The sequence below is a fragment of the Vipera ursinii genome, assembly GCF_947247035.1.
Source record: "Vipera ursinii genome assembly, chromosome: 17".
Classification (NCBI taxonomy): domain Eukaryota; kingdom Metazoa; phylum Chordata; class Lepidosauria; order Squamata; family Viperidae; genus Vipera; species Vipera ursinii.
In genome coordinates this window covers 4,849,707-4,874,765 of record NC_139530.1, presented here as the reverse complement: position 1 = coordinate 4,874,765, position 25,059 = coordinate 4,849,707, and the positions used below count along the sequence as shown (strand labels likewise).

General features: G+C 54.3%; 3 protein-coding genes across 5 annotated transcripts in view; all 3 read left to right on the top strand.

Annotated features, from left to right (window-relative positions):
• Positions 1-2,040, top strand: part of TMEM82 (transmembrane protein 82) — a 3,996-nt gene extending 1,956 nt beyond the window's left edge. The window contains exons 4-6 of the mRNA XM_083375908.1: positions 101-509; positions 653-840; positions 1,170-2,040. Of these exons, the coding sequence (XP_083232034.1) occupies positions 101-509; positions 653-840; positions 1,170-1,271 (699 nt within the window). The 3' untranslated portion in view covers positions 1,272-2,040. The remainder of the gene's footprint in view (positions 1-100; positions 510-652; positions 841-1,169) is intronic.
• Positions 2,041-3,301: 1,261 nt separating this feature from the next.
• On the top strand, positions 3,302-11,960 carry FBLIM1 (filamin binding LIM protein 1). Of its 3 annotated transcripts, XM_083375921.1 has the most exons (8): positions 3,302-3,494; positions 6,705-6,873; positions 7,050-7,195; positions 7,621-7,702; positions 7,822-7,991; positions 8,472-8,650; positions 8,788-8,905; positions 9,271-9,571. In XM_083375921.1, the coding sequence occupies exons 1-8, from the start codon at positions 3,414-3,416 to the stop codon at positions 9,427-9,429; spliced, it is 1,104 nt and encodes a 367-aa protein (XP_083232047.1). In that variant the 5' UTR covers positions 3,302-3,413; the 3' UTR covers positions 9,430-9,571. The 3 variants fall into 3 exon arrangements, with proteins under 3 accessions (XP_083232047.1, XP_083232046.1, XP_083232045.1); XM_083375920.1 differs by lacking the exon at positions 3,302-3,494 and adding an exon at positions 5,835-5,874 and having other exon boundaries at positions 8,472-8,905; positions 9,271-11,960; XM_083375919.1 differs by lacking the exon at positions 3,302-3,494 and adding an exon at positions 5,864-5,938 and having other exon boundaries at positions 8,472-8,905; positions 9,271-11,960.
• Positions 11,961-12,900: 940 nt separating this feature from the next.
• The window catches only part of SPEN (spen family transcriptional repressor), a 49,744-nt gene continuing 37,585 nt past the window's right edge, over positions 12,901-25,059 (top strand). The window contains 2 exon segments of the mRNA XM_083375886.1: positions 12,901-13,120; positions 24,008-24,325. Of these exon segments, the coding sequence (XP_083232012.1) occupies positions 13,038-13,120; positions 24,008-24,325 (401 nt within the window). The 5' untranslated portion in view covers positions 12,901-13,037.

The following is a 25,059-nucleotide window of genomic DNA, read 5'->3' as shown; positions in this document are numbered from 1 at the left end:
TTTTACTGGGTGTGCTGCCCAGAGGTCTTTCGGGGCAGGCGGGTGGCCAACTAGGCTTCCGTGTACCAAAGGAGGCTTGTGCCCGCTTCTCGTTCTGAAGGGGGCCCTCAGCAGCCAGCTCTACCTGCTCTGCCAATACTCGCTGGGCTGCGGCATCTCCTGCAGCCTGGGCTACCTGCAGGAAGGAGCGCCCCATCGCACCTGGAACCTCCTCCTGGCCGTGGGGCTGGCCCTGCTCCTGACCCACTACGTCTGGCGCCTGGCCTGGCACGTCTCCGCCCTGTACGAGCTGCACTGCAAGGAGCGCTACTGCGGAGGGTGCCTCTTCCTCCTCACCACCTGGCACGGCATCCCCCGGATGCTCTGCCACGCCCTCCGGGTGACCTTCGGGGTGGCCGACCTGGCAGCCGTAGCTCTGATCAACCGGGATTTCCTCTCCACCTCGGAGGCGATCCGGTTCTGGACACCGCTGACCATCTGCTACACCCTTCTGGTCATCTACATGCAGGGTGAGTGGCTTCTGGTTGGGGGAACACCGACTCTGGCCCCGGGGATAGCAGTGGCCAATCTCTCACCCCCCCCACCGCCAACGTGGAAGGCAGCGCCCAGCTCCTCCGGCTGACCCACTTCCTTCCGGCTGCTTGACCGACAGAGGAGCAGCACCAGAACCCCAGCCAGTCGATGGCTTTCCAGACCGCCTTTGTCAGGATGGGAGGCCTCACGGTCCTGCTGATGACGGTGGGCCAGTGGAGGGACATCGTGGACATCCTCATCTCACTGGCAGGGGAGGGCTGGTGCCTGGCCCGGACCGGATCCATGCTGGAGGTGTGCAGGAAGCAGGTGAGGAGGAGGAGGAAGAGGAAGAGGGGAGGAGGAGGAGGAGGAGGAGGAAGAGGGGGGAGGAGGAGGAGGAGGAGGAGGCCGGACTGCGGACAAAAGCAGCCCAACTTCTCAGCTGCATCTCTGCTCTGGGAATTTCCCTTTAAATGGGGCTCAAGGTGTGAGCAGTCCATGGTTGTGGGGTCCTCGTGAGCTCAGCAAGTGGGGGGGGGGTGTTGCTCTCTCTCTCCCCCCTCCCTCCAGCCCAAAGTCTGGAGGTTCTGACCGACATAGGCAAGAGGCCTCCTGTGCCGGCCCTTCCCTATATTTTCCGCCGCTTTCCGTTTCAGGATGAGCACCCCTCTCTCTCGGCATCTGCGTCCGGTCCACCTCACGGCCAGCGGCAAGACCCCTCCAGATGCCTGGCAGCAGCAACAGAGGCCACGTCCTGAAAAAAAAAAAAGAAGCCCCAGCCTAGAGACTCTAGGCCAGGCAGGCCGCAAGCCCAGCTCCTTCTGGGCACCCCCCCCCCGGCTTTGGTGCCAAAGGGTGTGTGGGTCCCCTCTTGGTGCCGGGACGGTGCTGCCCCCTTCAGCCATTCCCTCTCCGGTCTGCAGAGGCCGAAGCGGGCTGGGCTAAGCTGGGAGAGCCTTGGGTCGGCGGGTGGCAAGGGGTGGGGTGGGGTGGGGGTCCATTCCGGCCGAGGGGAGGCACCGGAGACCTGCCTGCTGCCATTGTCCCGGGGGAGGAAAGGACGAAAGGAGCTGACCCAGGGGAGTCTGTGGGTCAGATGAGCCCCCTGCCCCCTGTGGGGAAGGCTGCCCCCTGCTTGGTGGCATTGTGGACTCGATTCCAGCGTCCTATTTCTCCCCCCTCCTCCACCCACAGCCAGGTGGGCCTTCATCCCCGGCTCCTAACCTCTCCCGTTTTCGCTCTCTCGTTCTCCTGGCTAAAGCTTTTAAGGTTTTTTTTTTTCCCCAGTGTGTGTGTGTGTGTGGGGGGGAAAGTGATGGAAGTCGGTTTTATTTGAGTCGGTGGTCATCAAGGCTTTGCTAAAACTTGAAATGCGAAGGCCGGTTAAATTTCCTCTGGTCTTCTAGCAGAAAAGACGAGAGTCGGCCTTTTTAGCGGCCACGTGTGTTCAGGAGGATGCGGCGGTGGTTGGTCACACACGCAAACGTAGGATGTAAAATAAAAAGGGGACAGCGAGAGAAATTGGGTTTTTTTTTTTCCTTTTCTTCCCCCCCCCCCCCGCCGCCGCCGCCCCGCCTCCGGTCGGTTTCCACGCCAGTTTTCCACTCTCCTGATGCAACCGTCCCTCTTCAGCCAGAGTGAGTTTTGCAGAATCTCTTCGGAGGGATCCTCCTTTGAAAGGGAGCCTTGTGGAGCGTACCCCCGTGGGGAGGGGGGTGGCTGGGATCTGGAAGGGCTTCTCCCCCCACGCCCCCACCACCACACACACACACACACAATGGGAAGACGGCCCCGCGGCTCTTTCCTTCACCAGCCCACAGTGGGTTTTGGGGGGAACGTGGGGCTTATCCCGTGCCTTGTAAGGTGTTGGCTATTCCACTTTTTCCTGCGCTCCAAGCATTTGTGGTGCTTTTCCTGGCTGGCTGGCACTGGGCTTAAGCCCTTTCTTTCCCCCCCCCCACACATACACACCCCCTCTGCCCACTCAAGGGGTCCTCACCAAGGTGATGGGCGCGCAGCTATACCTGCCACGTGATGCACTTCCTGGGTGCCAGGCTCAGAAAGGTTTTGGCCTCCATCTTATTTCTTATTTTATTTTTTTATTTTAATTCCATTTATACCCCGCCCTTCTCCGAAGACTCAGGGCGGCTTACAAGCTTAGCAGTAGCCTTCATTCTATGTGTATGCCTGCTTGTTAGGGCTTTCACACACACCCCGAGCGGCATTATTACAAAGTCAGCTTAATTGCCCCCAACAATCTGGGTCCTCATTTTACCTACCTGGGAAGGATGGAAGGCTGAGTCAACCTTGAGCCTGGTGGGACTCGAACCTGCACTAATGGCAGGCAGCTGGTGTTACTTAAGGAGGCATTCGCCCACTGCTCCACCAAGGCTCTTCCATGCTCTGTCCATCTGTCCAATAAACAGGCTTACTGTACCTAAGACCCCCCCCTCCCGGTGAACTGCAAGGCCCACCACGTTTCCCCCCCCCCCCGCCGCCACCCCCGTCCCCTTTCCTCCCACTCCAGGCCTCTGCACGGCTTCGCCAGCACCTCTGAACTCAGCAGCATCGGAATATCTTTCCCCGTGAAGGGAATTAATGAAGTCTTGCAGAGTCTGGAGCCTGAGTGGCGGGTGGGTGGGAATGCTTTGATGCCTTGGGGGTGGGGGGGGGGGGCTCCTTTGGCAACAGAAGGTCTTGATTGATTGTTTTCCCGGAGCGGGAATCCTGGCCTGACTTGTGCGTTTTCTTGGTCGGTGATTTTTTTTTTTTAATCTGGACGGGCTGTTTCCATCCGCTTCTGCCTGGGTCTGTTTCCCCCAGAATAACAAAAGAGTCGGATGGGACCGTGAAGGTCTTCTAGTCTAACCCCGCTCCCCCTGCTGAGGCAAGAAAGCAAGATGGCCTGGCTTTCCCAGGGCTTTGTGGAAACTCTCTCGCGGGCACGTTTGCTTGCCTTCTGCTGCTCTAGCTCTAGAAAGGTCAGTTTCTGCTTGGGGGGGCGGCTTTCCATTGTTCCCTAGAGCTGGGGTCCCCAACCCCTGGTCCGTGGACCGGTACTGGGCCGCACAAAGGAGCAAAACCTCATCTGCGGGATGCAGGCAGCACACAAAATCACGCACTTTCCGGTCCGTGGGAAAAAACTCTCTCCACGGAACCGGGGGTCCCCGGTGCCCAAAAGGTTGGGGGCTTCTGCCCTAGGGGAGGGAGGGAGGGAGGGAATGTGGCAATTAGAAAGAGAAGGATAAAAGAGAGTCGGTCAGTAGTTGGGTCCATCAGAGTCCTTTTATAGGGAAGGGGCTGCTTTTCCCCGGACACGCCAAAGCCCCTCGCCTTGAAGGCTCCTCCCCTCCTGCGGCTTCTGCTCGGCGCCCGCTGGCATCCAGCGGCAGCTAGCCAGCTTCTGGACCTGGGTGCCGTTGCTCCCCGGAACGGCTTGACTGTTTTGGGGGGGCTGCCTTTCAGCCCTCCAGCCCTGCAGTGTTTGCTCCTAGCGATGAATAACGTGTGAGCCTCAAAAGGGACACAGGGCTCCCGCTGTCACTGCTTTCCAGAAACACACACACACACACACACACCAAAAAAAAAAATCTGGCTTCTGTTGGAGGTCCCTGTGGCTTCTGTTCTTCCAGGAGGAGAGGACCAGGGGAATGTCCCCTCCTCCCCCTCCACTGCCAGAGGAGGGAGGGGGTGGGGGTGGGGGCGGGCATGGTCCCCAAAGATTGCTCATAGGTGAAGGGGCCGGTTTCCTTTGCCCCACGGGTAACCTCTGACCCCAGCGGTGTGTCCGATTGTCTCGCAAGCCCATCCTATCCGCCGAAGGACGTGCATCTCCCTGCTGGTGGGTCCAGCAGGTGGCAGTCTCGAGCCAATTTTGGTGGCTTTTGCCAGTCTGCAGGGTCAGACCTCACCTGCAGGGGGCTAAGGGTGGAATGGGTGTGTGGGGGGGTCGAGGCTGGGAAAGCTGCCTGCCTTTTTGGTGGCTGAAGAAGCCAACAGGAGCCAGCAGGGCTCATGTCAGGCTGAGCTAGGAAGAGTCGGAAGACTGAACTGCGGGGTCCTGACTCCAGAGCAGCCTTGGGGGAGTCCTCAGGCACTGCCCCCCCCTCTCTCTCTCACACACACACACAAATCTCTGCCCGGCCCCTCCTCTTCTGCTCTCCCCTCTTGAGACGGGCTTTGCTAGATGCTCATTTCCCCCGCTGTTCAGCCTTGTCGGTGCAAAAGACAACCTGAGCTGAGCTGCCCGCTTCAGTTGGGGTGTCCCTGGCCGGTTGGCGGGGGACCGGACAACCAAGCAGAGGATGGGCGAGCATCAGGTCCACACACTCTCGCCCAGGACAGCGACGCCCTGCGTCATCTGGGCACAACTGGGGCCCAGCCGGCAGAAGCGGTGGGACCCGAGCGACTATTGGGGGGGGGGGGCTATGGCTTGCGTGACCAAAAGGCTGCCCTTGGGAGAGAGGTAAGCGGACGGGAGGGGCGGCAGCCGACCCCTCCCCATCCCCACGCTTCTTTCCAAGGGGCCAGCCCCACGGGCCGGCCCCAGCCCTCAGGGACTTTTGACCGGCTCCCTCCCGCCCTTTATGGTCTTGTAAACCAGGAAGCGACTGGGCTGAGTCCTTTGCTCCAGTTGGGTCCTTGGCAGATCCAGGTTCCCCTTTACATTTTTCTGACCTGGGGGGGGTGGCTTCTAGGGGTGGGGAGGGGGCTCCTCAGATCCAATGGCCCGCCCGAAGTTTTATTGGGGCCTGGGAGACCCAGGTGGCACCCTGCCAGTCTCTCAAAGGAAGCGGCGGGGGGTGGGTGGGGGGTGGGGGGGGAAGGATGCCAGAGGTCTCCCCCAAGGTGGGGAAGGGGGTGGGGTTCGGTCCCCTGCTGAGCCAGGGACCCTCCCAGCCAACAGCCCTCCTTCCCCGGCCTCTCTGGAGGTCCAGGATGATGGGACTTGTTGCCCCCACAGCCCTCCTTCCCGGGCCTCTCTGGAGGTCCAGGATGATGGGACTTGTTGCCCCCCCCAGCCCACAGCCCTCCTTCCCGGGCCTCTCTCGAGGTCCAGGATGATGGGACTTGTTGCCTCCCGCCCTAGGTCGGGAGGGGGATGCTGGGTGGGCAGACTCAGCTGCGTGCGTGTGTGTGTGCGTGTGTGTGTTCTGCGGAGTGGGGGACCTTCCCGCAAGGGGGAGGGAGGGCGCGGCGAGCTGCAGTTCCAGGGGGAGGGCCGGGGGGGGCGGCGGGAAGGCCGGGGCAGGTACGAGAAAGCGGCGCTTTCCGCAGACGCCCCTCGCCTTTTACGGCCACAACGGCGGCGGCGGGGCGGGGCGCGGCTGCTCGACCCCCGCCAGGCCCGGGCGGGCGAAGGTGAGACTCGAGCGAGCGACGGCCGGAGGGAGAAGCAGCCGCCCGCTTCGGCTGCCGCTTCCAGGTGAGGTTCGAGGGCGCTTCGCCCGCCCGCCGCCTCCTCCTCCTCCTCTTCCTCTCTCTTTTCCCCGTCTCGGTCGCCGCTTCGGCGGGACGAGATGCTCCGGGCAGCCCTTGCAGGGGAAGCCCCCCCCCACACACACGTTTCCCCGCTTGGAAGAAGGGCGGAGAGGCCGGGAGGGCAGCGCTCCGGAGGGGCTGCCTGGCAGAGCCCCCCCTCCCGCCTGGGCTGTGGACCCCCTCCACCCCACCCCCGAAAGCCCCGCTTGGCCTTTTCTCCCGGGAGCCGAGCGGGGAGCGCATCTGGGGCGTCCCGTTGGCCTCCGGGGAGGGGGGAAGGAAGGAAGGGAGCGGCCGACCAGCGGGGACCTAAAGTTTCCTGCGTGGGGCGCTTTGCGCCGCTTGTTCTCCACGGGTGTGTGTTTGTGTGTGTGTGTGTGTGTGTGTCTCCCTGCCCTTTTGGGAGCCTCTCCTCTCGGAGGAGACGAGCCCACCCCCACCCAAAAAGCTCGGGACCCAGAAGAAAAGGGGGAGTCAGCGAGGGCTGTGGGGGCTTTTTTTTTGGCAACGTTTATGTTTCCCTTGACAGACAGACAGACACACACACACACACACACACACACACACACACACACACACGAGGCCTTTTGTGGCTTTCTCTGCTGGGATGGGTGGGGTGGTGGGGGGGCTGGGAGTGGGTGGGCTTGGAGGGAAAGCCCCCCTTTGGAGGTTGCCTCCCAGCCTGCCATCGTCCCCCCTTTTCTCTTCAGGCGGAGATGCTGTCGGACAAGGCGGAGAAGCAGCGCATGGTCTCCTCCATCTTCGTCATCCTCGCGCCACCCAGGAGGGGGGGCTGCGGGGGTCCTGCAAAGGTCCTTCCCACCCAGAAGCTAGCCCCTCGCAAAGAGGGGAGGGGGGCCAGCAGCACTCCAGGTGCAGGTGAGGGCCCTGCCGTCCTTTGGCCCCCCCCAATGGGGTCCCAGCCCAGAGCTGGAGCAGAAGTGGGAAGCCTCAGGTGTAGGGGTTCTCTGCCTTGGAGCCCCCCCCATGGACCCCCCCCAAGGGGGTCTGGCTGAAGAAACGGCTGGCTTGAATCAGCTTCTTCCCTCCTGCAGAGTCCTCTGCCCTGCGGGCGCCTCCTCTGGACCCTCCTCAGTCTGTGGAAGCGGTCCTGAGGTCCGTGCAGCCCACCGCCCTGCCGGTGGAGACCCTGGGCCCCGATTTGCAGAAGGGGGCTGCCGCCCCTCCCTCCTCCCTGCAGGTAATCCTCTTTCTGCAATCTTCGGCTTTTCCTCGTGGAGGAAGAGAATCGGGCAGCTGGGCAGGGAGCAGAATTAAAAGGCAGGCTTCGATGGTAGCCGTAAACTTTTAATATAATATAATGGGACACCCGGCAATAGCCCGGATCCTTCACCAGGAACCTTCCCTTTTAATCACGCCATCCAGAGATTACTTTTTTTTAAATGAAAGAGGGAGAAGAACTGGCCTGGAGGCAATTTAGAGAGGCTGAAGGAGCACGCACGCACGCACACACACTGCAGCTTCAAAAAAAACCCTGGCTCTTGGAAGGGGAAGGAATCTTTAATTAAAAGAGCTAAGTTGCTGCAGGAACCTCCTTTGGCAGGCTGGGAAACCCACTTGCCTATCCAAAGCGCTTAACTCGGCTTGTTCTTTTCTGTTTTCCAGGCTTCTGAAGTGGAAGAGCCTCGGCCGGTCTCTTCTCTCGGCTGGACAGATGGACAGGCACAAGAGGAGGCCGCAGCGCCAGGTGAGGAGCTGCTTCCTGTCCCCACTGAGAGGTCTCTGGCTCGTTGTCCCGGGGAAGCGACTTGACCCCGGCTGACCGGGCGATCCACCCTCTCTCGGTACGCTTCATTCCTTCCCCAGATATTTGCGCTTTCTGTCACAAGGGCATTTCGCCCGATGCTCTTGCTCTCGAGGCGATGAGGAAGCAGTACCATGTCAAATGCTTCACTTGCCGGACGTGTCACAGCAGCCTTGCAGGGCAGAGTTACTACCAGAAAGAGGGACGGCCGTTGTGCACGGCCTGCTATCAGGTAAGGCCTAGGCCAGGGTAGGCAACCTTGGCTCTTTTATGACATGTGGACTTCAACTCCCAGAATTCCTCAGCCAGCATGGGGGAACTATGGCCCCTTCGTGACTGGTGGACTTCAACTCCCAGAATTCCTGAGCCAGCATGGGGGAACTATGGGCCTTTCATGACTCATGGACTTCAACTCCCCGAATTCCTGAGCCAGCGTGGGGGGAAATATGGCCCCTTCGTGACTGGTGGACTTCAACTCCCAGAATTCCTGAGCCAGCACGGCTCAGCTTGGAAACCTCTCCCTTTCCCCTCAGCGTGGCTGGCTCAGGAATTCTGGGAGTTGAAGTCCAGCAGTCATAAAAGAGCCAAGGATGCCTACCCCTGGCACAGATGGGGGGAGGGAGGAAGAGGAAGATCCGAGCTTTAGATCCGAGAGGCTCCCAAGATCATGCCTGCCTCTTGCCTTTCTGGGCCTCGCCTCTGCCCACCCCAGAAGACTCTGGAGAAATGCGACGCCTGCCAAGCCGTCATCCTCCACGAGATTGTGTGGGCTCTGGGGAAGGGATACCACCCAGAGTGCTTCACCTGCGTGGCCTGCAGCCGCCAGATTGGCAGCGACGCCTTTGCCGTGGACGACAACCACCAGGCTCTTTGCCTTCCGGATTTTTACAGGTACGGCACCGTAGCTTCTCCGCCTTGCGGCGGGGTGGGAGAGGATGCTCTGCACGGGAGTAAAGCAGGGGCGAAAAGCAGGAGAATTAAATGGGGGCTGCAGCCCTGGCTGAGCTGCCTGCCTGCCTGCCTTCCAGGAGGTTTGCTCCTCTCTGCGGAGTCTGCGAGGAGCCCATTATCCCGCGGGACGGGAGGGACGCATACAAGATCGAGTGCCTGGGGAGAAGCTTCCACGAGGATTGCTATCGGTGCGAGGTGGGTCTGGGGGACTTGGCTAAGCAGGGAGGGGCCTTGGAGGACTTCGTTGGAAGGATGCCCGGGAGGGGGGGGGAAAGGGGGAAAAGAAGCCAGCATCGTCACGCGACCTCTCTTTTGCAAGGAATCTATAAACCGAGTCAGTTTTCTCCCTCCGGAAAACTCCCCCTTTCCCACTCCTCGTTGTGGAGGGAGGCCTTACACAATGGGAAAGTGTGCTCTCCCCCCCCCCAAACCTCTGCCCTCCCCCCACCTTTACCCCGCAGCGGTTGTTGGCAAAGGGGATGAGGGTTTGAAAGCAAGCAAGCAAGCCCCGAGGGGGAGTCGAGGAAGCAGCCCTAACGCTCGTTTCTTTTGACCCCTAGAAGTGTCAAGTCTTGCTGTCCCTGGAGCCCACAGAAGACGGGTGTTACCCGCTCGGCAGCCGCCTCCTTTGCCGAGCCTGCTACGTCTGGCAGACCCGGGGCCCTCCTGCTCAGGAGACGGATGCTGACGGCTCTTGGAAGTGGGCCCAGGAGGGCTAGCCCGCTGCTCCGGCTGCCCCCTCCCCTTGTTCTGTCTGATGTTTCTTCTTCCTTCGGGAGTGGGCCAAGGGACCGGGAGCAACTCTCTCCTTGTGAATTGGACTTGGCACCCTTCCACCAGACCAAAGACTCTCCCCACCCACCCCACAGCCCTCTGCTTACGTCTGCCGGCTAGGGAAGGTGCTCTGCTCTCCTTGTTGATAGAGGCGCCGGCCGGGATTCAGCCTGCAGGAAAGCTGCTTTCCCAGGCAAGGAGGGGACAGGGTCAGGGTGCTTTGTAGTCCAGCTGTGTTTGACAGCTGGCTGGCCCTCCCCGCTTCCCCCAAGCTCTGCCTCAGGGTGGGGGGCAGGTGGCAGCCTGGCTTCTGAGGAGCGCCTGACCTGAGCCAACACAGCGGTCCAGGAGAGGGAGCAACTCCCGTGCTTGCAAATTGCCAAAACTCCATTGCGTTTTGGGACGTTCGGCTGCTCCGAACGGAGGGAGCTGAGGGCGCTGTAATCCGGCAGGTCCTAACCCTGCCCTCTGTGCCCCAAAGAAGCCCCTTCTTTGGGTCAAGCCCAGCAGCCAGATCAGAGAAACACCCTGAGCAGAAGGCAGCAGAAGTTCAGCGGACTTCTCCCTTTAGTACCCATCTCCTTCACTAGGGGGCAGCCCAGCTCTGGCCCGCCTTGCAAGTCCGAAAGATGTGGCAGCTGTTAGCCAAGCAGGGCTTAAAAGACCTGGGAGTGGGCAGGTGGGGCTCTTCCCCCCTCTCCCACCCCCCCTTGAAGGACAGAAAGGAAGTTCTTGGGAAAAGTGTACGGAAGCTTACACATTGGAGCGGGGGGGGGGAGCTTTTGATTCTTGGGCAAACGCTTAAGCCTTTTTCCCTTTGCTTTTGTCAGTTCTGGCCAGCAAGGCCAAGAGCTAAGCGTGCCGACGGAGGGAGAGGGGTCCCCCAAGTTGGCTCCCCATTTTTGCTGGCTGTCTCCCCCCCTCCCCACGTGAGGGGAGGCATCTTGCCGATTGCTCCCCTTGTGCTGCCCCTGTCTAAGTGCTCTCCACAGCTCTGGAGGGGCTCCCTCGGATGCTTGTGTCCTAGGGGGCCCTTCCTTGAGACTCGGGGGGGGGGGCGGGCAGACTCTCCCCCCCTGCCTCCGACAAAAGGCCCCATGACCTGCAGCCTTTGTCATAAACCGCCCAGAAGCCGGCAGACACAGAGCGGTTGGTTGCTTTAAACCAGGGGTCTTCAAACTTGGCCCTTTTTATGACTTGTGGACTTCAACTCCCAGAATTCCTCAGCCAGGCATGCTTGCTGAGGAATTCTGGGAGTTGAAGTCCACAAGTCATAAATGGGCCAAGTTTGAAGACCCCTGCTTTAAACCCATTTGCCCCAAAGGTGCTTTTAAAAGGGCGACTGGACTTCCTTCGTTTTATTTTTTTCCCCCCCACCTCCTTGGAAACGTTTCGCTTCGCACATCCAAGAAGCAAAATGTTTCCGGGGGTGGGGGGTGCAATAATAATCCTAAATAAATAAATCCAGCCGCCTTTTGGAAAAGCATTTTTGCAGGGGGGGGGTGTCTTCCAACTTGGCCCTTGGACGACTTGTGGACTTCAACTCCCAGAATTCCTCAGCCAAGCTGAGGAATTCTGGGAGTTGAAGTCCACAAGTCGTCCAAGGGCCAAGTTGGAAGACACCTCCCCCTCCTCCCGCACTTTTGGGACCACCATGAAGTGGATGGTTGAGAATCCCATCGCCATGGACATTAAGGCCATTTCAGGGCCTGTCCGGGAGCCGATAGGGGGGGGAGGGTTTCCAAATCCCCACGCGTGTTTTCCGGACAGTCCCGACAAGTCTCCGAGCAGGACACGGGATTCCTGGCCAAGAGCTCTGCTAAGCTTGTAAGCCGCCCTGAGTCTTCGGAGAATGGAATGGAATTAAAATAAAAAAAATAAAAATAAAAAAAATATCCAAGGGGCTGCCAACGTGCACGGAGCCGCCGTGGAGACTCGCTGGGGAATGCGGGGTGCAATTAAAAACCAAAGAAAATAAAGCTTTTTTTATTTAAAAACAAACCACCCAGCACCGAAGCCTCACTCCGAAATCTACGGAACGTCCGTTTCGGGGCGGGGGCTCCCTCGAAACGCGATCCTGGGGGAGGCTGGCGAAGCCGGCACCTAGCTGGGCCGGAGGGGAAGGGCTTGCAGAGGGGGAGGGGGAGGTCAACTGGACGGTCCGGAGTCCCCCTTCCTTTGACTGGGGCGACCCCCCCCAAAGGGTACAGCGCCCCTGCCGGACGCGCGAGGAAAGGCAGGCGCGGCGCCCCGGCGTCACAAAATGGCCGCCCGGCCAGGCAGGCGCGACAAAATGGCGCTCGTCCCGAGCACGAGGGCGGGGCGGCCTTTCCCGGGTACAGAACGGCCGGCGGGCCGCGGCCCTTCCCGGTCACATTTTTGTGCTCCTTCGGATCCCCGCTCCCCCCACTCCGGGCAAGAGGTCGGCCGGGCCTTCACTGCGCCCGCCAGGCCTTGCGGTCAACGGAAGCGAGAATCAAGAATCCTGGAGGAGCAGGAGACTCGGGAAGGCCTGGGCTGCGGAGAATGGGAGTTGTAGTGAGCGCCGGCTGAGCTCGGGAGGGGCTGAAAGGAGGCCGGAGCTCAGTTCCCACAATAATCACTGAGGACGCGGGTCCCGCATACGCGAGTACGTCGCTACAGACGGGATGCGCGCGAGTGTACGGAACTTGTAAATTGCACCCACTGAAGCCCCCCCCCCTCCTCGCGACATTGACGCTAATGAGAAGCGGCGGCCATGCCACACGGCGCACGCGCAGACGAAAAGCCTCCCCCTCCCCGCCCGGCAAGCGCGTGCTTGCGCGTGCGCGTTTTGCCGCCTGGCGAGGCCTACGGAGGATTCTCTCACCGCTCCCCCCCCCCACCCCGTTCCCACCCCGCCCTCTTGGAGCAATCTCTCCTGTGTCCCCCTGGAAGAAAAAGAAGCCTCCAGAGCGCTTGCGCGCGCTCTTCCCCCCCCCCCTGCGCCTCCCCCGCCCTTTCCCGCCGTCCGACGCGCGCTCGCCGCCGCCCAATAGGCGGCGCGCCCCTGGGCCGCGAGGCGGGCGCCGGCCGACGGATTGGCTACGGCGGCGGCCGAGCGCGCAGGCGCCGTGCGGGCGGGCGACAAGAGCGACGCCGCGCGCGGCGCTGCTGCTGCTGCTGCTGCTGAGGAGAAATTGGGCTGAAGCCGCCACAGCGCCGCCGCCGAGCAGGACGCGCGCACGACGGTCGAGGAGGAGGAGGCGGCGGCGCCGGCGGCGTCCCCTTCACTATCACCGGCATCGCCGCCCGCAGCAGCATCCGGAGAGCCGGCGGCGAGAGGCGGCGGCAGCGGCGGCGGCGGCGCGGCGGGGCCAAGTGGCGCGGGAGTGGCGGCGGCGACGGCGGCGGGGCCCGGTGGGATGGTGTCCCCCACCGGCGCCGCGGAGGGAGGCGGCGGCGGCGGCGGCGGCAGCAGCAGAGCGCGGCGGCGGCGGAGACGCGGCGGCTCCCCCTCGCGGCGCTGAGCCGAGCCGAGGCGGCGGCGGCGGGCGGGCGGCGCCAGGACCCCCCGTCTCCCGGGGGCAGCATCATGGTCCGGGAGACCAGGCACCTCTGGGTGGGCAACCTGCCGGAGAACGTCCGCGAGGAGAAGATCATCGAGCACTTCAAGCGGTGAGCGGGGCCGCCGGGGGGGGCTTCGTCGTCGTGGGGGGGGGGGGAAAGGCCTTTGGGAAGGGGAAGGCCGGGCCTGCGGAGGGAAGCCGTGATTTTTGCCCTAAGGCTGGGGTGGGGGGGGTCCCTTGGGGCCACCCTGCCGGTCCCTCCGGGCCTGGTCGCGCCAGGTCAAGAAGAAGGGCCTCGGGTGGGGGAGGGGAGGGCCTGGCGCTGCGTGCGGAAGGGCCTGGGGAGCCCGATGGAGGCCCGGCGTATATTTACGAAGAGGGGGGGGGGCCCTCTCGGCAGCCCGGCTAGAAGACGAAGCTGGGCACCACCGACCAACCTGTCATCCAGGAGCATCAGGCGGACACCCCGCTGCAGAAGCCTCTGGACTTGCACCTCTTTCAGCTCTGGAGAAGCCTCCCCCCCCTTAAAAAAAAAAAAAACAACGCAAGCGATGCTGTTGCTGCTGCTGCTGCTGCTGCTGCTGCTTTGTTCTTGAGAAAGGCCCGGTGGTTGGACTCATTTCTGCATTGGGCATTTTATTTTTATTTATTTTTTTCATTTTAATCCCTTCTCCGAAGACTCAGGGTGGCTTACAATCTAAGCGCAAATCAAAGCAATTTTGGAAGTGTGGAGGAAAAAAAAAACTTTACCTAAAGGAGGAGGTGGCGTGCAGTCTTCTTCGGGGGGTCTAGAGCCTGCTTTGCCGAGAAGGAGAAGATGCTGCTGCACCCCTGGTCCTTCCTTCCTTCCTTCCTTCCTTCCTTCCTTCCTAGGACCCAGGCTTAATGGGAAGAGTCATTTTGCCCTTCCTTCCTTCCTTCCTTCCTTCCTAGGACCCAGGCTTAATGGGAAGAGTCATTTTGCCCTTCCTTCCTTCCTTCTTTCCTTCCTTCCTTCCTTCCTTCCTTCCTTCCTTCCTTCCTACTTAGGACCCAGGCTTAATGGGAAGAGTCATTTTGCCCTTCCTTCCTTCCTTCCTTCCTTCCTTCCTTCCTTCCTTCCTTCCTTCCTTCCTTCCTTCCTTCATGTCACCCACTGGGATTTTCAAAGAGCCATGTTGTGATGGAAACCACTTTTACTCTAAGCAGGGCTGCGTGGTTTTTGTGTTTTTTTGGTTTTTTCCTTTTTTTTTCCTTTCCGCACTCCGATCCCGGACTACTGACGGCTTGGAATTTTTCACACGAGCTGGCTCGTTTATTTTGAGGTTCTTTGTGTAATCATCTTCTGAAGGAATTATGAAAGAAATAACCGGAATGTGGATATTTAGGCACAACTTTGACTAGAAAACCCGAAATCCCTCTTCCCCCCCTTTTTTTTTAAAAAAAATCCAACTTCTTTTGTTCTACTGCTGTGGAACATTTCCTGATTGGCTAATTCCGACTTGTAGTTTTAGTCCTCTATTATTTGCATTCGTGATAATATTCTTTTCTGGCTGTGAAAATGTTTGCGTTTTAAATTCCACCCAGTTGAGAAACGTTTTGGACAAAATTTGCAGAGCACCGGCGTGCATTCGTGGGATGGCTTTTGTGTGGTGATGGATGCATTTTAGATAACAGTTGCAGTAACATCAGTCTTAAATAATGATTTCTGGTCTTGCCTATTATGGCATTGTGCAGGAAAACTGACATGCATTATTCTTGCCCCCTATGTGGGTCAACTGAAGTTATTTTCAGTGAAAGACTTAAGAGGATTGCAAGTTTTCTTGTAATTTTCTTCCTACTGTTTAGGAAGATTATGGAGCGTACCTAATGAGTCATCATGGGAAAAATAGACTTGCTTGGTTACCTCATGGGGGAACAGCTTGACTGATGAATCTAGGGAAAGAGTTAAATTACCCTGTATTCTTAAATGGAAGCTTTGTTGACGGTCAGGATACATTTTCATTTTGTGCCAAAGATGTCCTTTAGTGTTACGTTAGATGCTTTCCACTACTCCTCCCCCTCCCTCCATAATTCAGAGTTGGGGCGGGCAGGCTACAAAATCAGAAGTGATTTTTTTTTATCCTGATCTTATTTATTTAGTAGATGGGGAAACAGTTTTAAAGTGTTGGGAGTTCCCATATGCAAAATACATCTTGCTGTGGGAGCCGAGGTGGTCCAGTTTTCCTTGGCGTTGTTTTTTTGTTTGTCTGTTTGAATAGGTGTTTGAGGAAGGCGCGCGTGTACACACACGCACACAGGCACACACACACACACACACACTGTCTCTAGTACTTGCTGCGATTGGCAACATCAGAGCCTGATTCATCCTTTGGCAGCCCAGCTTTTTTAAAAAAGGAAGCTGTTCCTTGATCCTCCCTTTGCTGGAGAGGAGAGGGCAATGTGCTCCTCGGAGGGTTTAGCGCAGTGCTGGCTTGTATGAATGCCTTTCTAAAATGGCGGCCGGGTCCCAGTTTATGTCGAAAGGAATAGAGACGATCTCAAGCTGCATATAGGGGAGGTGGGGGGGGCCCTTTGTGAAGCAGCAGCAAGCAGCATCACAAGAGCTGCGTAACAAGAGATTTCGTCTAGCTGCCGCCACCTTGGCTGCAGAGCTTTCTTCAGAATGTGCAGAAGGAGATTCCTGGGAAAAGAGCAGTTGTAACCGAAGCACAAGGGACATCACATTTCCAAGCGCGGAGGGGGCGGGCGGCAAATACTCTCCATTCTCACATCTGCAAGAATGGCCTTGTACCAAATGATAGGAAACAGAGCGGTGCATGAAAAAATTGGGGGAAAAAACAAAACAAAACATGTGCAAGTTTAAATATGGGTGCAACAAAGATGTAATTTGCTCCAGTCGGGGAAAATAAAATCATGCACATTGTGGTTGTTGTGCTTATGTAAAACCGGAGGAGTTGCCTCAACTTTCCTTTTGGGGGAAAGGGCAACAGCGGTGACTCTTGGCGGATTAAGAATCAGGAGAATTGTGCGGTTGGGTTGGGGGGGGGCTGCTGGTTTGTCCCGGGATTTAAAGGGCTTCTGTGCCCCGACTGTTGGGAGGAAATGAAATGGAAATTAAAACTGCCATTCCAGCACGGCCGGCTCCTGTCCCTACCACCCTGTTTCCACAAAAGGGTTTCTAATGCTGGAGAAAGTTGCCATGGTGCTGTTGCTTAGAGATGAGTCAGGAAGACGGAAGGTTCTGGTTTTTATTTTTTTACAATGTGCCAGTTTTCACATAAGCCCGAAGCTTGGTTAGATTTAAAAAGCCAGTTTTATCTGGCCAGTGTTTGGTCCAACCGTTCAGTATATTTTCCATTGGATCATTTGGGTTGCCAGCCTTCCGACTATCTCTCAGAGTTGTGTTTTGGTTGGCAAGAGATGCCTCTGAGTGCTGCCTGTGCGCAACAGGGGCGGCCCTTTCTTTGTATGACCCTGGGTGGGGGAGGGGACAGGTTGCACAACAATTGCATTGCATGGCTGCAGGGTGTGTATACCAACAGAAGACTACTGCAGTTCTCTGTAACGGGTACGTTTTAATTGCTAGAAGAGAAGTTTGAAGGGGAGGAAAGTCCCGTTTTTAGTTTTAACTGGTCTCTGGCCAAATAAAAAAAATAAATAAAAAATTCCCACCCCTCCCCCGCCTGGGAATAGGACAAAGACTTTGCCAAGAGCAAGCAGCGTGAACAGCAGCCTTACAAGGAAATCAACCTAAAAGCTACCTATGGCTCTCTAACGTGTTAAAGATTATAAATGTAAATAGAGGCAACCTCACTTATTTAGCCTCAGTGTCAATTTCAGTCATTCTAGGACAGGGGTGTCAAACTGGGCGGGCCGGTTGCATCATACGGAGGCCACGCCCACCTCAGCTCCGGCAATGCAAAAAAAAAAAAAAGGTCGCGACACGTGACGTGGCATGCTAGTTAAAAGGGTCCTATCAGTAGAAAGAACCACGTTGTTTATACATGTTGAAATTCTAAAGAAAATACGGTTTGAAACGGCTTATATTGGTATGTGAAATATTGATTGTTCCAAGTAGGGTGCCTGCCCTTTGGAGAATCAGCAAGAGTCAGGAGAAAATACACAAACCCTTGAATTGTACAACTCTTTTAATCAGTGGAACGATCAATGAAGGAGACTTCTAAGATGACCTTTAACATATAAGTAACTGCTGTTTAGAATACGATGTGATAATTTGGGTTATCCTTGTTTTGGAAACTTGTTAGGAAAGATAGTGCACATTAATATTTATTTATTTATTTATTTTAATTCCATTTATATCCCGCCCTTCTCCGAAGACTCAGGGCGGCTTACAAGCTTAGCAGTAGCCTTCATTCTATGTATATGCCTGCTTATTAGGGCTTTCACACACACGCCAAGAGTATTTGGGGGGGGAGCTCTGCAGCCCTCAGAAACTTCCAGTAACCAATGATAAGGGGTCATGTTTGTGAAGATGAAAGAGAAGTTGACATGTAGCTCTTAAAATAATAATTAAAAAACCCTGTCTTTTAAGCTCTTAAAATGATGCAGTGCATCAGCTGCATTTTTATCTTTTCCCAATCCATATTAATTCACTGTATGTTTAAAAATAGACTCCCCATTTAATTCGTCCGCATTGGTCTTTCTGCTTGCTTTTATTTTGTTGAGTTTCTGTGAAAAACAATCCAGGAATCAGAAACCTCTTAGATGGTCCTTTTTTTTTTTATAGAAATCTGAGGAAATGATTCGTTGTGAAAGCCTTACGCAATTCTGATTGTGTCCGAATTATTGTAAAAATTGAAAACTGAAACACCGAAAGTATTTGCTACTCTTGGAGGCGGATGTACAGCAGCTTGCAAGGAAGGGTGGCTAAATATAGCAATGTTTGTCCTGTGCATAAATGCCAAATGCCCTCTTGATTAATGAGAGGAACACAGCAGTCACTTTTAAGCAGAACAAGTAAGTTGGTGTTGCTTTCTCTGTGCCCCCCCCCTTATTTTTTAACCAATGGAGTCAATAAAATAATAGGCACTGCCAGAGTAAGGTGGGCTTCCAAGGCAGTTCCTTTGTCCTTTATCATTGCTCTGATTTGGGGGCCTTGACGTGATGGAGTTAAATACCATTTATGTAGTAGCACTTGGTATCTTTCCTAGGAAAAAAAAGCTTTATTGCAAAGGTCCTGTTTTATTTCCAATCCGTTTCATCTCATGGCTACGCAGCGCACCAGTTCTTCCTTTTCGCAAGCTGAACCTGGCTGAGCTGATACAACCCGTGTACCCCCTGGCACATGTGTCTCTTCCAGTCCCTGGCGTGCCCAGTTCAAAGCATTTACCATTCTCTTTGATAAGCAGGCTGTTTTTTTTTCTTTTCACGGTCACTCAAAATCGTCGCGGACCGGATGGGCCTGTGTTTTACCCATAGCTGTCTTTTTTTAAAAGTGCTGCGTTCCTTTCCCAGCGCCCTTCTGTGTGAGGGTGCATGCACTGTTGCGTAAATAACAAGAGAAGGATTTAGTGCAGATGGGGAAGGAAGGTGGCTGCAGAGAAAGCAGGCTTTCCTTCCCAGCATGAACCCCAAATCCCCATGTGGCAGAATAATTGGGCTTGACATTAAAGTTTGCTTCGTCACGTTATTGCAGCTTTTCCTTTTAAACTTTACCCACCACTCCTTTGTTTCTCCTTGGAAGTGTTGGCAGCAGGGCTGCAGCCACTCCAGCTGGTTGAGAGTAGAATTGCTCTGCTCTTTTTGACAGCTAGAAGGCCTCCGGATCGCCCTCCCATCAGCGTCCAGCTCATTCCTTCAGCTCGCTGCGAAGGAGCAAAAATATTTATTTTATTACATTTATATACCGCCCTCCCAGCACAAATACCACTCCCATTTGACTTCTCCAGCCATCCCTAGTGGCTCAATTCTGGCCCCTCCGCCCTTGGCTCCTCAGTTTTGCCCTGTGAATTGGGACCTTTGGTTTGCTCCCTTCAGGCTGATAATTTCTGGCTTCCACTGTTGCATAATTACGGCCAGGGAAATCGGCTTCGTTGGCTTCTCTCCCGTGAATAACCCTTTGGCACTTAAAAAGCATGGACTTTGGAGGCCTGTCGCACAGTCGAATTTGCACCTGTGAAGCAAAAGTCGTCAGGGCCTACCTACCTACCTCGTGGATTTTCCTGCATGGAAGAACATGTTTCGCAGCGCACGGGATACTTTGTGCTCTGATAGCGTTCTATAAATATCGCTGCGGAAAAGATAAAAGCCACAGCTCGCTCGAACCTAGAAAACTGCTGCTAGCTGGTAAAATGTCATCTGAGGTATTTCCTTCCTTCTTCAGAACGGCTCCACGAGAAGGGCTCTGGTCCGAATTCAACGGCCTATTTCTGAATTCTCACCCCCGATGGCAGCCCTTCCCGGCATTTTTTTTTACCCTGCGTAATCCTGCCGTGCTTATTTCTTTATTTTCACGGCATCTGTCTTTGCTTTTTTTTCCTCTCGAGATCATTTACTCACAACTCTCATTATAACGTTAATAGGTGGGAAATAAGTTACCGGACCCATTCTAATAGGTTTCACGGTAACCTGAGACTTTGGATCTTCCTCATCGCCAGCCAGCTTCATTATACTTGATTAGGCGTTGTACTGTGTGTGCCCTTACCTGTTTTGCGAGTCGCTCGGCTACCTCAGAAAGGTATGCATCGAAAGGCATAATCTTTCCCAAGTAAGTCACAGAGAAAAGTTCCAGCGAGTTGAGTGAGATTTTGTTTCTAATCGTCGTACTAAGATTCTGGCTTTGGATAAGGTGTTCCTCAACGTTTTTATGTTTACTAGCTCCGGGAGTCTTAGCTAGCTTGTGTGAATCTGGGTACGTCTACCGGTAGTAGAGAGTCCATGAAACTTAGCTAAAGCCATTTGGTACGCTCCAGTTTAGAACCGCAGCTTTCTCAGCTCCAACCGATGGGCCTGATGGTTAGGGGCTCATAGAGGTTGTAATCTAGTATGCAAGGGTGGGATGGGCTGGATCCAGGCAGCACGCGAAACCGCCTCCCCCTCTGGTCCGTGAAGAAAGCCTCTCTCCACAGAACTAGTCCCTGGTGCCCCGAAGATTCGGGGCCCGCTGCTTTAACGCACAAAGGCATTGTAAATTCATGGTTCTGAATGTGTGTTTGTTTGTGTTTGAGGAGTTTAAAAAAAAAAGTGGTTTCCTGGTCATTGCAGTTTGTGGGGCAACCAGGTTGACCAACCGAGGCCTTGAAAGTAGCAACTGAGCTTGGGTTTCCTAATTCTGAAGCAGCCGTTTTCAAAGGCCCTTGTCTGTGGAATTCAATCCACAGTGTGGAGAACTGAATGTTTGCCTTCGACCTCTCCAATGTTACAGACTTCTCTTGACTGCAGTGTGAATCCGCAGCAGATGCTGGGCCCACCTCAGGGTGAAATGGGAATTGCCTTTTGCAGCTGCCACCTTTGTTTTCCTGTCCTACTGGTTTTCAGTACCTCCACTGAAAAAGCTGAAAGAAATACTTGCTTTTGCTTCATCCTCCTCCACAAGTACTACTTAAACCTATTAAGCATCAGTTTGGAATGAAGGACCAGACAGTCTCTGGGGAACGACGTACCACCGAGGATCAAAGCGTATGATTGGCCCTTCTTTCCGAAGCATTTCCCCGCTTTAGTGTTATGAGAATAAAATCCTCACCCTAGCCTTTTTGGCACCTGGATCACTACCAGACAATAGCCCCCAGCTGTGCAAAATGGCTGCTCTACGTAGCTTCCCCTTTCAGAACAATTGGGGAGCCGTGGAAGAAGGTGCTTACTGCCATTGCGCGAAGATGGCGGGGGCCTGATTAATAATGTGTGGATGGACGTGGAACTGGAAATTAATATTGAGGTCTCCTAAAGCCAGCTCTTTTAGGCCTGCCAGCCGTGCATCTAACTCTGCTAGGCTTACCATCTCCTGGTCTGAACATCACGTGCATTTGAATTTTCCCCTCGTTTATAATGACCTCTTTGTCTGACACAGGAAGGCACAAAGTATTTCTTGTCCCCTTCCCATAGACTAGGAGGAAAGTGGCAGGGATGCTTTTGGTGTGAGCAACATTAAAATATCTATTCACGTCTGGTTAAATGGTGTTACAACAGCCAGAATTATTTTCCTATGGGGGAGGGAGGGAGGCAGGAAGGAAGGAAGGAAGGAAGGAAGGAAGGAAGGAAGGAAGGAAGGAAGGAAGGCTCGCTCGCATTGGGGCCTTGACCCTCTGGCTCCCATGGTCTGCTCCAGAGGTATAAAAGTGTCACGCTTACATCAGGCACAGCCCTGAAGAACTATTTTAGTGCAGCCTGAGGAATTTGGCCACTGTGACTGAGCCATTAAGAAGAAACAGATTGAAGTTCCTTGGAACATGGAAGGTCATGCGTGGAAACTGGAGGTGTAGCGCTTAATGCATAGACCAGCTCTGGGGCTCCCTTTTGGCAGCACCAAGGGATTGTTCTGGGAGAAGCGTCCTGCTTTAATGCTGGTTAGAAAGCAAGACTTTGATTTATTACGTATTGATTGTGCAAGCAGCCAGCCCTTTAGAGAACTTTCCAGGAAAGCCTCCTGTGTGTCTTTGTATAGCAGGACCTTTAGGCTCCCTCTACCCTCTTCTGCCCTGTTTGCTCTCTGTGCCGGCGGTTGGGAAAGAGCTGCCTTCTTGGAAAGGCCGGGCAGAGATCAGGAGGGCACATTGAACAAGGGCGCCCGCCTTTCTCAGACGTTAAGCGGCTCCTGAAATCTCTTTTCCACCCCCTCCCCACCAACAAGCCACACGCTTAATTCCTTACTGACCACCCCCAGCAGCTTTTCACGGGTTCTTTTCTCTCGCTGGGCGTTGATCCCGTCCGCACCACTGCGGGTGTTCCCCCTCCCTTCCTGATAGGTTAGCGTGAAGCAACGCAGCTCCCCTCCCAGCGGCAACTGCCAAATCGGGAGCGGGCGGATTGGAGAAGAGCCAGCCAGCGGGCAGGGCTGCGGTCGGATTGCCAGGCAGATTAGCCTTCACACCGAGTGACTCTAGGATAACACACACACACACACACACACACACACACAAGCTGGGAGCGCAGATCACAGAGAGAACGCTTTCCGAATGCCGCCTTCCACTTCCATATCTTAGCGTTGAGGAGGGAGCTAGCGAGACACGGGCTCGTCTCCATCGAAAGCAGCCTTTATGTTTATTCCAGCTGCTTCTCCTAGTGAACGATCAAAACCAAACCTTCCCACGCACCCTCAGAGCATGCTGGTGTGGGTCGGTGAGCGTTGAGCCCTCTGCCTTGGACCTGAAATCTGGCAACCCCTTCTTCGCCGGCACCGCTGCGTCGTTTGCACGGTTTGAAGGAATCCCGGCTCCACCATCTTTTTTTTTTCCCTTGGGAGTTTTGTCTCCCCATCATTTCTGCTCCAGATTCCTCCTTGGCTGTGGTGGAACACAGGTTCCGTCCTCCAAAAGGGACGTGGTTTGTTTTTTTTTTTTTTTTTGGCAGTCTCTGGGTCACATGCTTTTCCTGTCACCGCAGAGGCCGACACCGCATAGGAAGCAGGTCCTGTGCCACTGAGCTATCTGGTGCTTTTGGCATTCTAGGCTGGCCTACCGCAGAGATCTTGAACAAGTAATGGATCGATCCATTGTTGAATAGTGGCGCTGTTTTTGGTGAAGATTCACAGACACTCTCAAACCCCCCCCCCTTTTTTTTTTTATAGTGACCCCAATCCCTGTGTGGTAGAAACATTAAACACTCCTTCCTTGGCATATTCAGCACAGTCTTGTGGAGGATTGATGTGGCCAACGGTGTTGAATTTCACAGATCGGCGTTGGCCAATCTTATGCATGTCTTTTTGATGGTTAAGCTTGAGGGCAGATCAGCAATGAGGGCAACGCAGAAGGATAAATTCAAACTTAAATGAGCCTAGATCATACTGGTGTAGAATTCCATTTTTCCAGCCTGGCCAGGCTTTGAATGCTAGGCTAGTTGAATTGCTAAAGAGACCTCTGGGACTCAGGTTTGACTTCATTGCTGCCTAAATTCACTAATACTGTATTTGGTGTATCAAACCAGGAATGTCTGTCTGTCTATAGAAAGTGCCAACAGTGTAATTAAAAATGCATAAAGCTTATCAGAGAAATGTGATGGCGCCGGTTCTTTCTTTAATGAAAGGGAATTGTCAGTTTATGTTTCATATCTTTTTGATGTGTAAACACGGCACTTTTTATAGATGTGTGCATTTTTAATTTTGATTAAATAGCTTGGAAGGTCAGTGACATTTGGTCGGACTTGGATGATTTGAAAACGTTCTGGAGCAACTTGCAAATGTTTTGCATACTAACACCAAATCTGCTCGCATATATAGTGTGAGCTAAATAATTTGCATTGCTAATTTGTTGCTGCTGCTGCTGTCTATAACCATAAAAAATTTATCTCAGGAATTGCCAAATATTTTCTAACTCTGGTTTAAACAGAGCTTCCAACAACACTTAGATTGTAAACTTGTAGATCTGGCTTTACCCATAGAACTGATTAGGCAGTGATTAGAGTGATGTGAACAGGCATTGTATTCTATTTAACACTTAAATCTTGAACTCTGAATAATGACTGTCCAACTGAGAACAAATGAATACATTTAATAAATTAATTCTCCACTGGGATTCATTATTTCAACATCGATTGTATTAAACTATATTTGAACACACAGAATAAGGGCTTTTCTGTTTACATGCATGCATGCATGCATGCATACATACATACATTCATACATACATACATATATATATGTAAATTCCCACAGAATAGCCTTTCAGCTTTGCTCTAGTACGAGTCCAGGAAACACTGTTTATACTTAACTATTGAAATGAATTTTTTAATAAATAAATAAATAAATCTGAATCCGGAAATTTCAAGCTACTAAATGTGGTTTCTGAGCTGATTTTTTTCTGTGAGCTTTAACGTATGTGATTTTTCTCTGTCTTTCTCCTAGATATGGACGTGTTGAAAGTGTCAAAATTCTCCCCAAAAGGGGATCGGAAGGCGGCGTGGCAGCCTTTGTGGATTTTGTGGACATTAAGAGTGCGCAGAAGGCACACAATTCTGTCAACAAAATGGGAGATAGAGACCTTCGGACGGATTATAACGAACCGGGAACCATCCCTAGTGCTGCGCGGGGATTGGATGATACAGTTTCCATAGCATCTCGTAGTAGAGAGGTTTCTGGGTTCAGAGCTGGTGGCGGGCCCACGTATGGCCCGCCACCCTCCCTCCATGCACGGGAAGGACGTTATGAGCGGAGACTTGATGGGTAAGTTCCAAGGTTTCACTAGGCAGGTATTTTGTAATTGATATGGTGAGAAACACAAACTCCTGGTAGGGCCCCCAGATGGATTTAAAATTTGGGGAATTATCTGCATTTCCTATTTTGGGTTGGAAACGGAAGCGATTCCCATCCCAATGGCTGGGATCTTGTGGATCTGTAGAAGATGTTTCCTGCAGCTGGTTGGAGAGCTGATTGATTCCAAGATGGAAGACTTCATGGGCCAGCCTCGATTATGGAGCTATTCTTCTAGAACTTGACGATTCCCAGCTCTTGGATAACCCTAAGGCCTTCTTTGGATGTATACTTACGATCAAATGGAGTTTATTACTGCAAGTCTCCAAACCTAATGTGGAGTATCTTCAGCCTTATAGGACCTACACAATCCCTTGGCAAAGCTTCGCGTTTAGTTTCTCAGGGTGATGCTGGTTTGTATAGCCTATGCATAAAATTGGATTGGCATCCAAATTTCCTAGCAGACTTACAAAAATGGCCGCACCGTCTTGGATTCTACCATCGTTAGCCATGGGAATACATACAGTGAAGACAGGAGAAGGCCGTGGCCGATCTTTCTTTCCCCTGTTGGATCTACCTCACTTCCATGTGTCTTGGGATTACTATCCTCAACGGCGAGCCGAGCGAGATGGACGCTGCTCAGTGTTGGAAATTACAGGCCACCCGTTGAGGTGCTGGAATAATGGCTACTACCTCAAATTGATGGG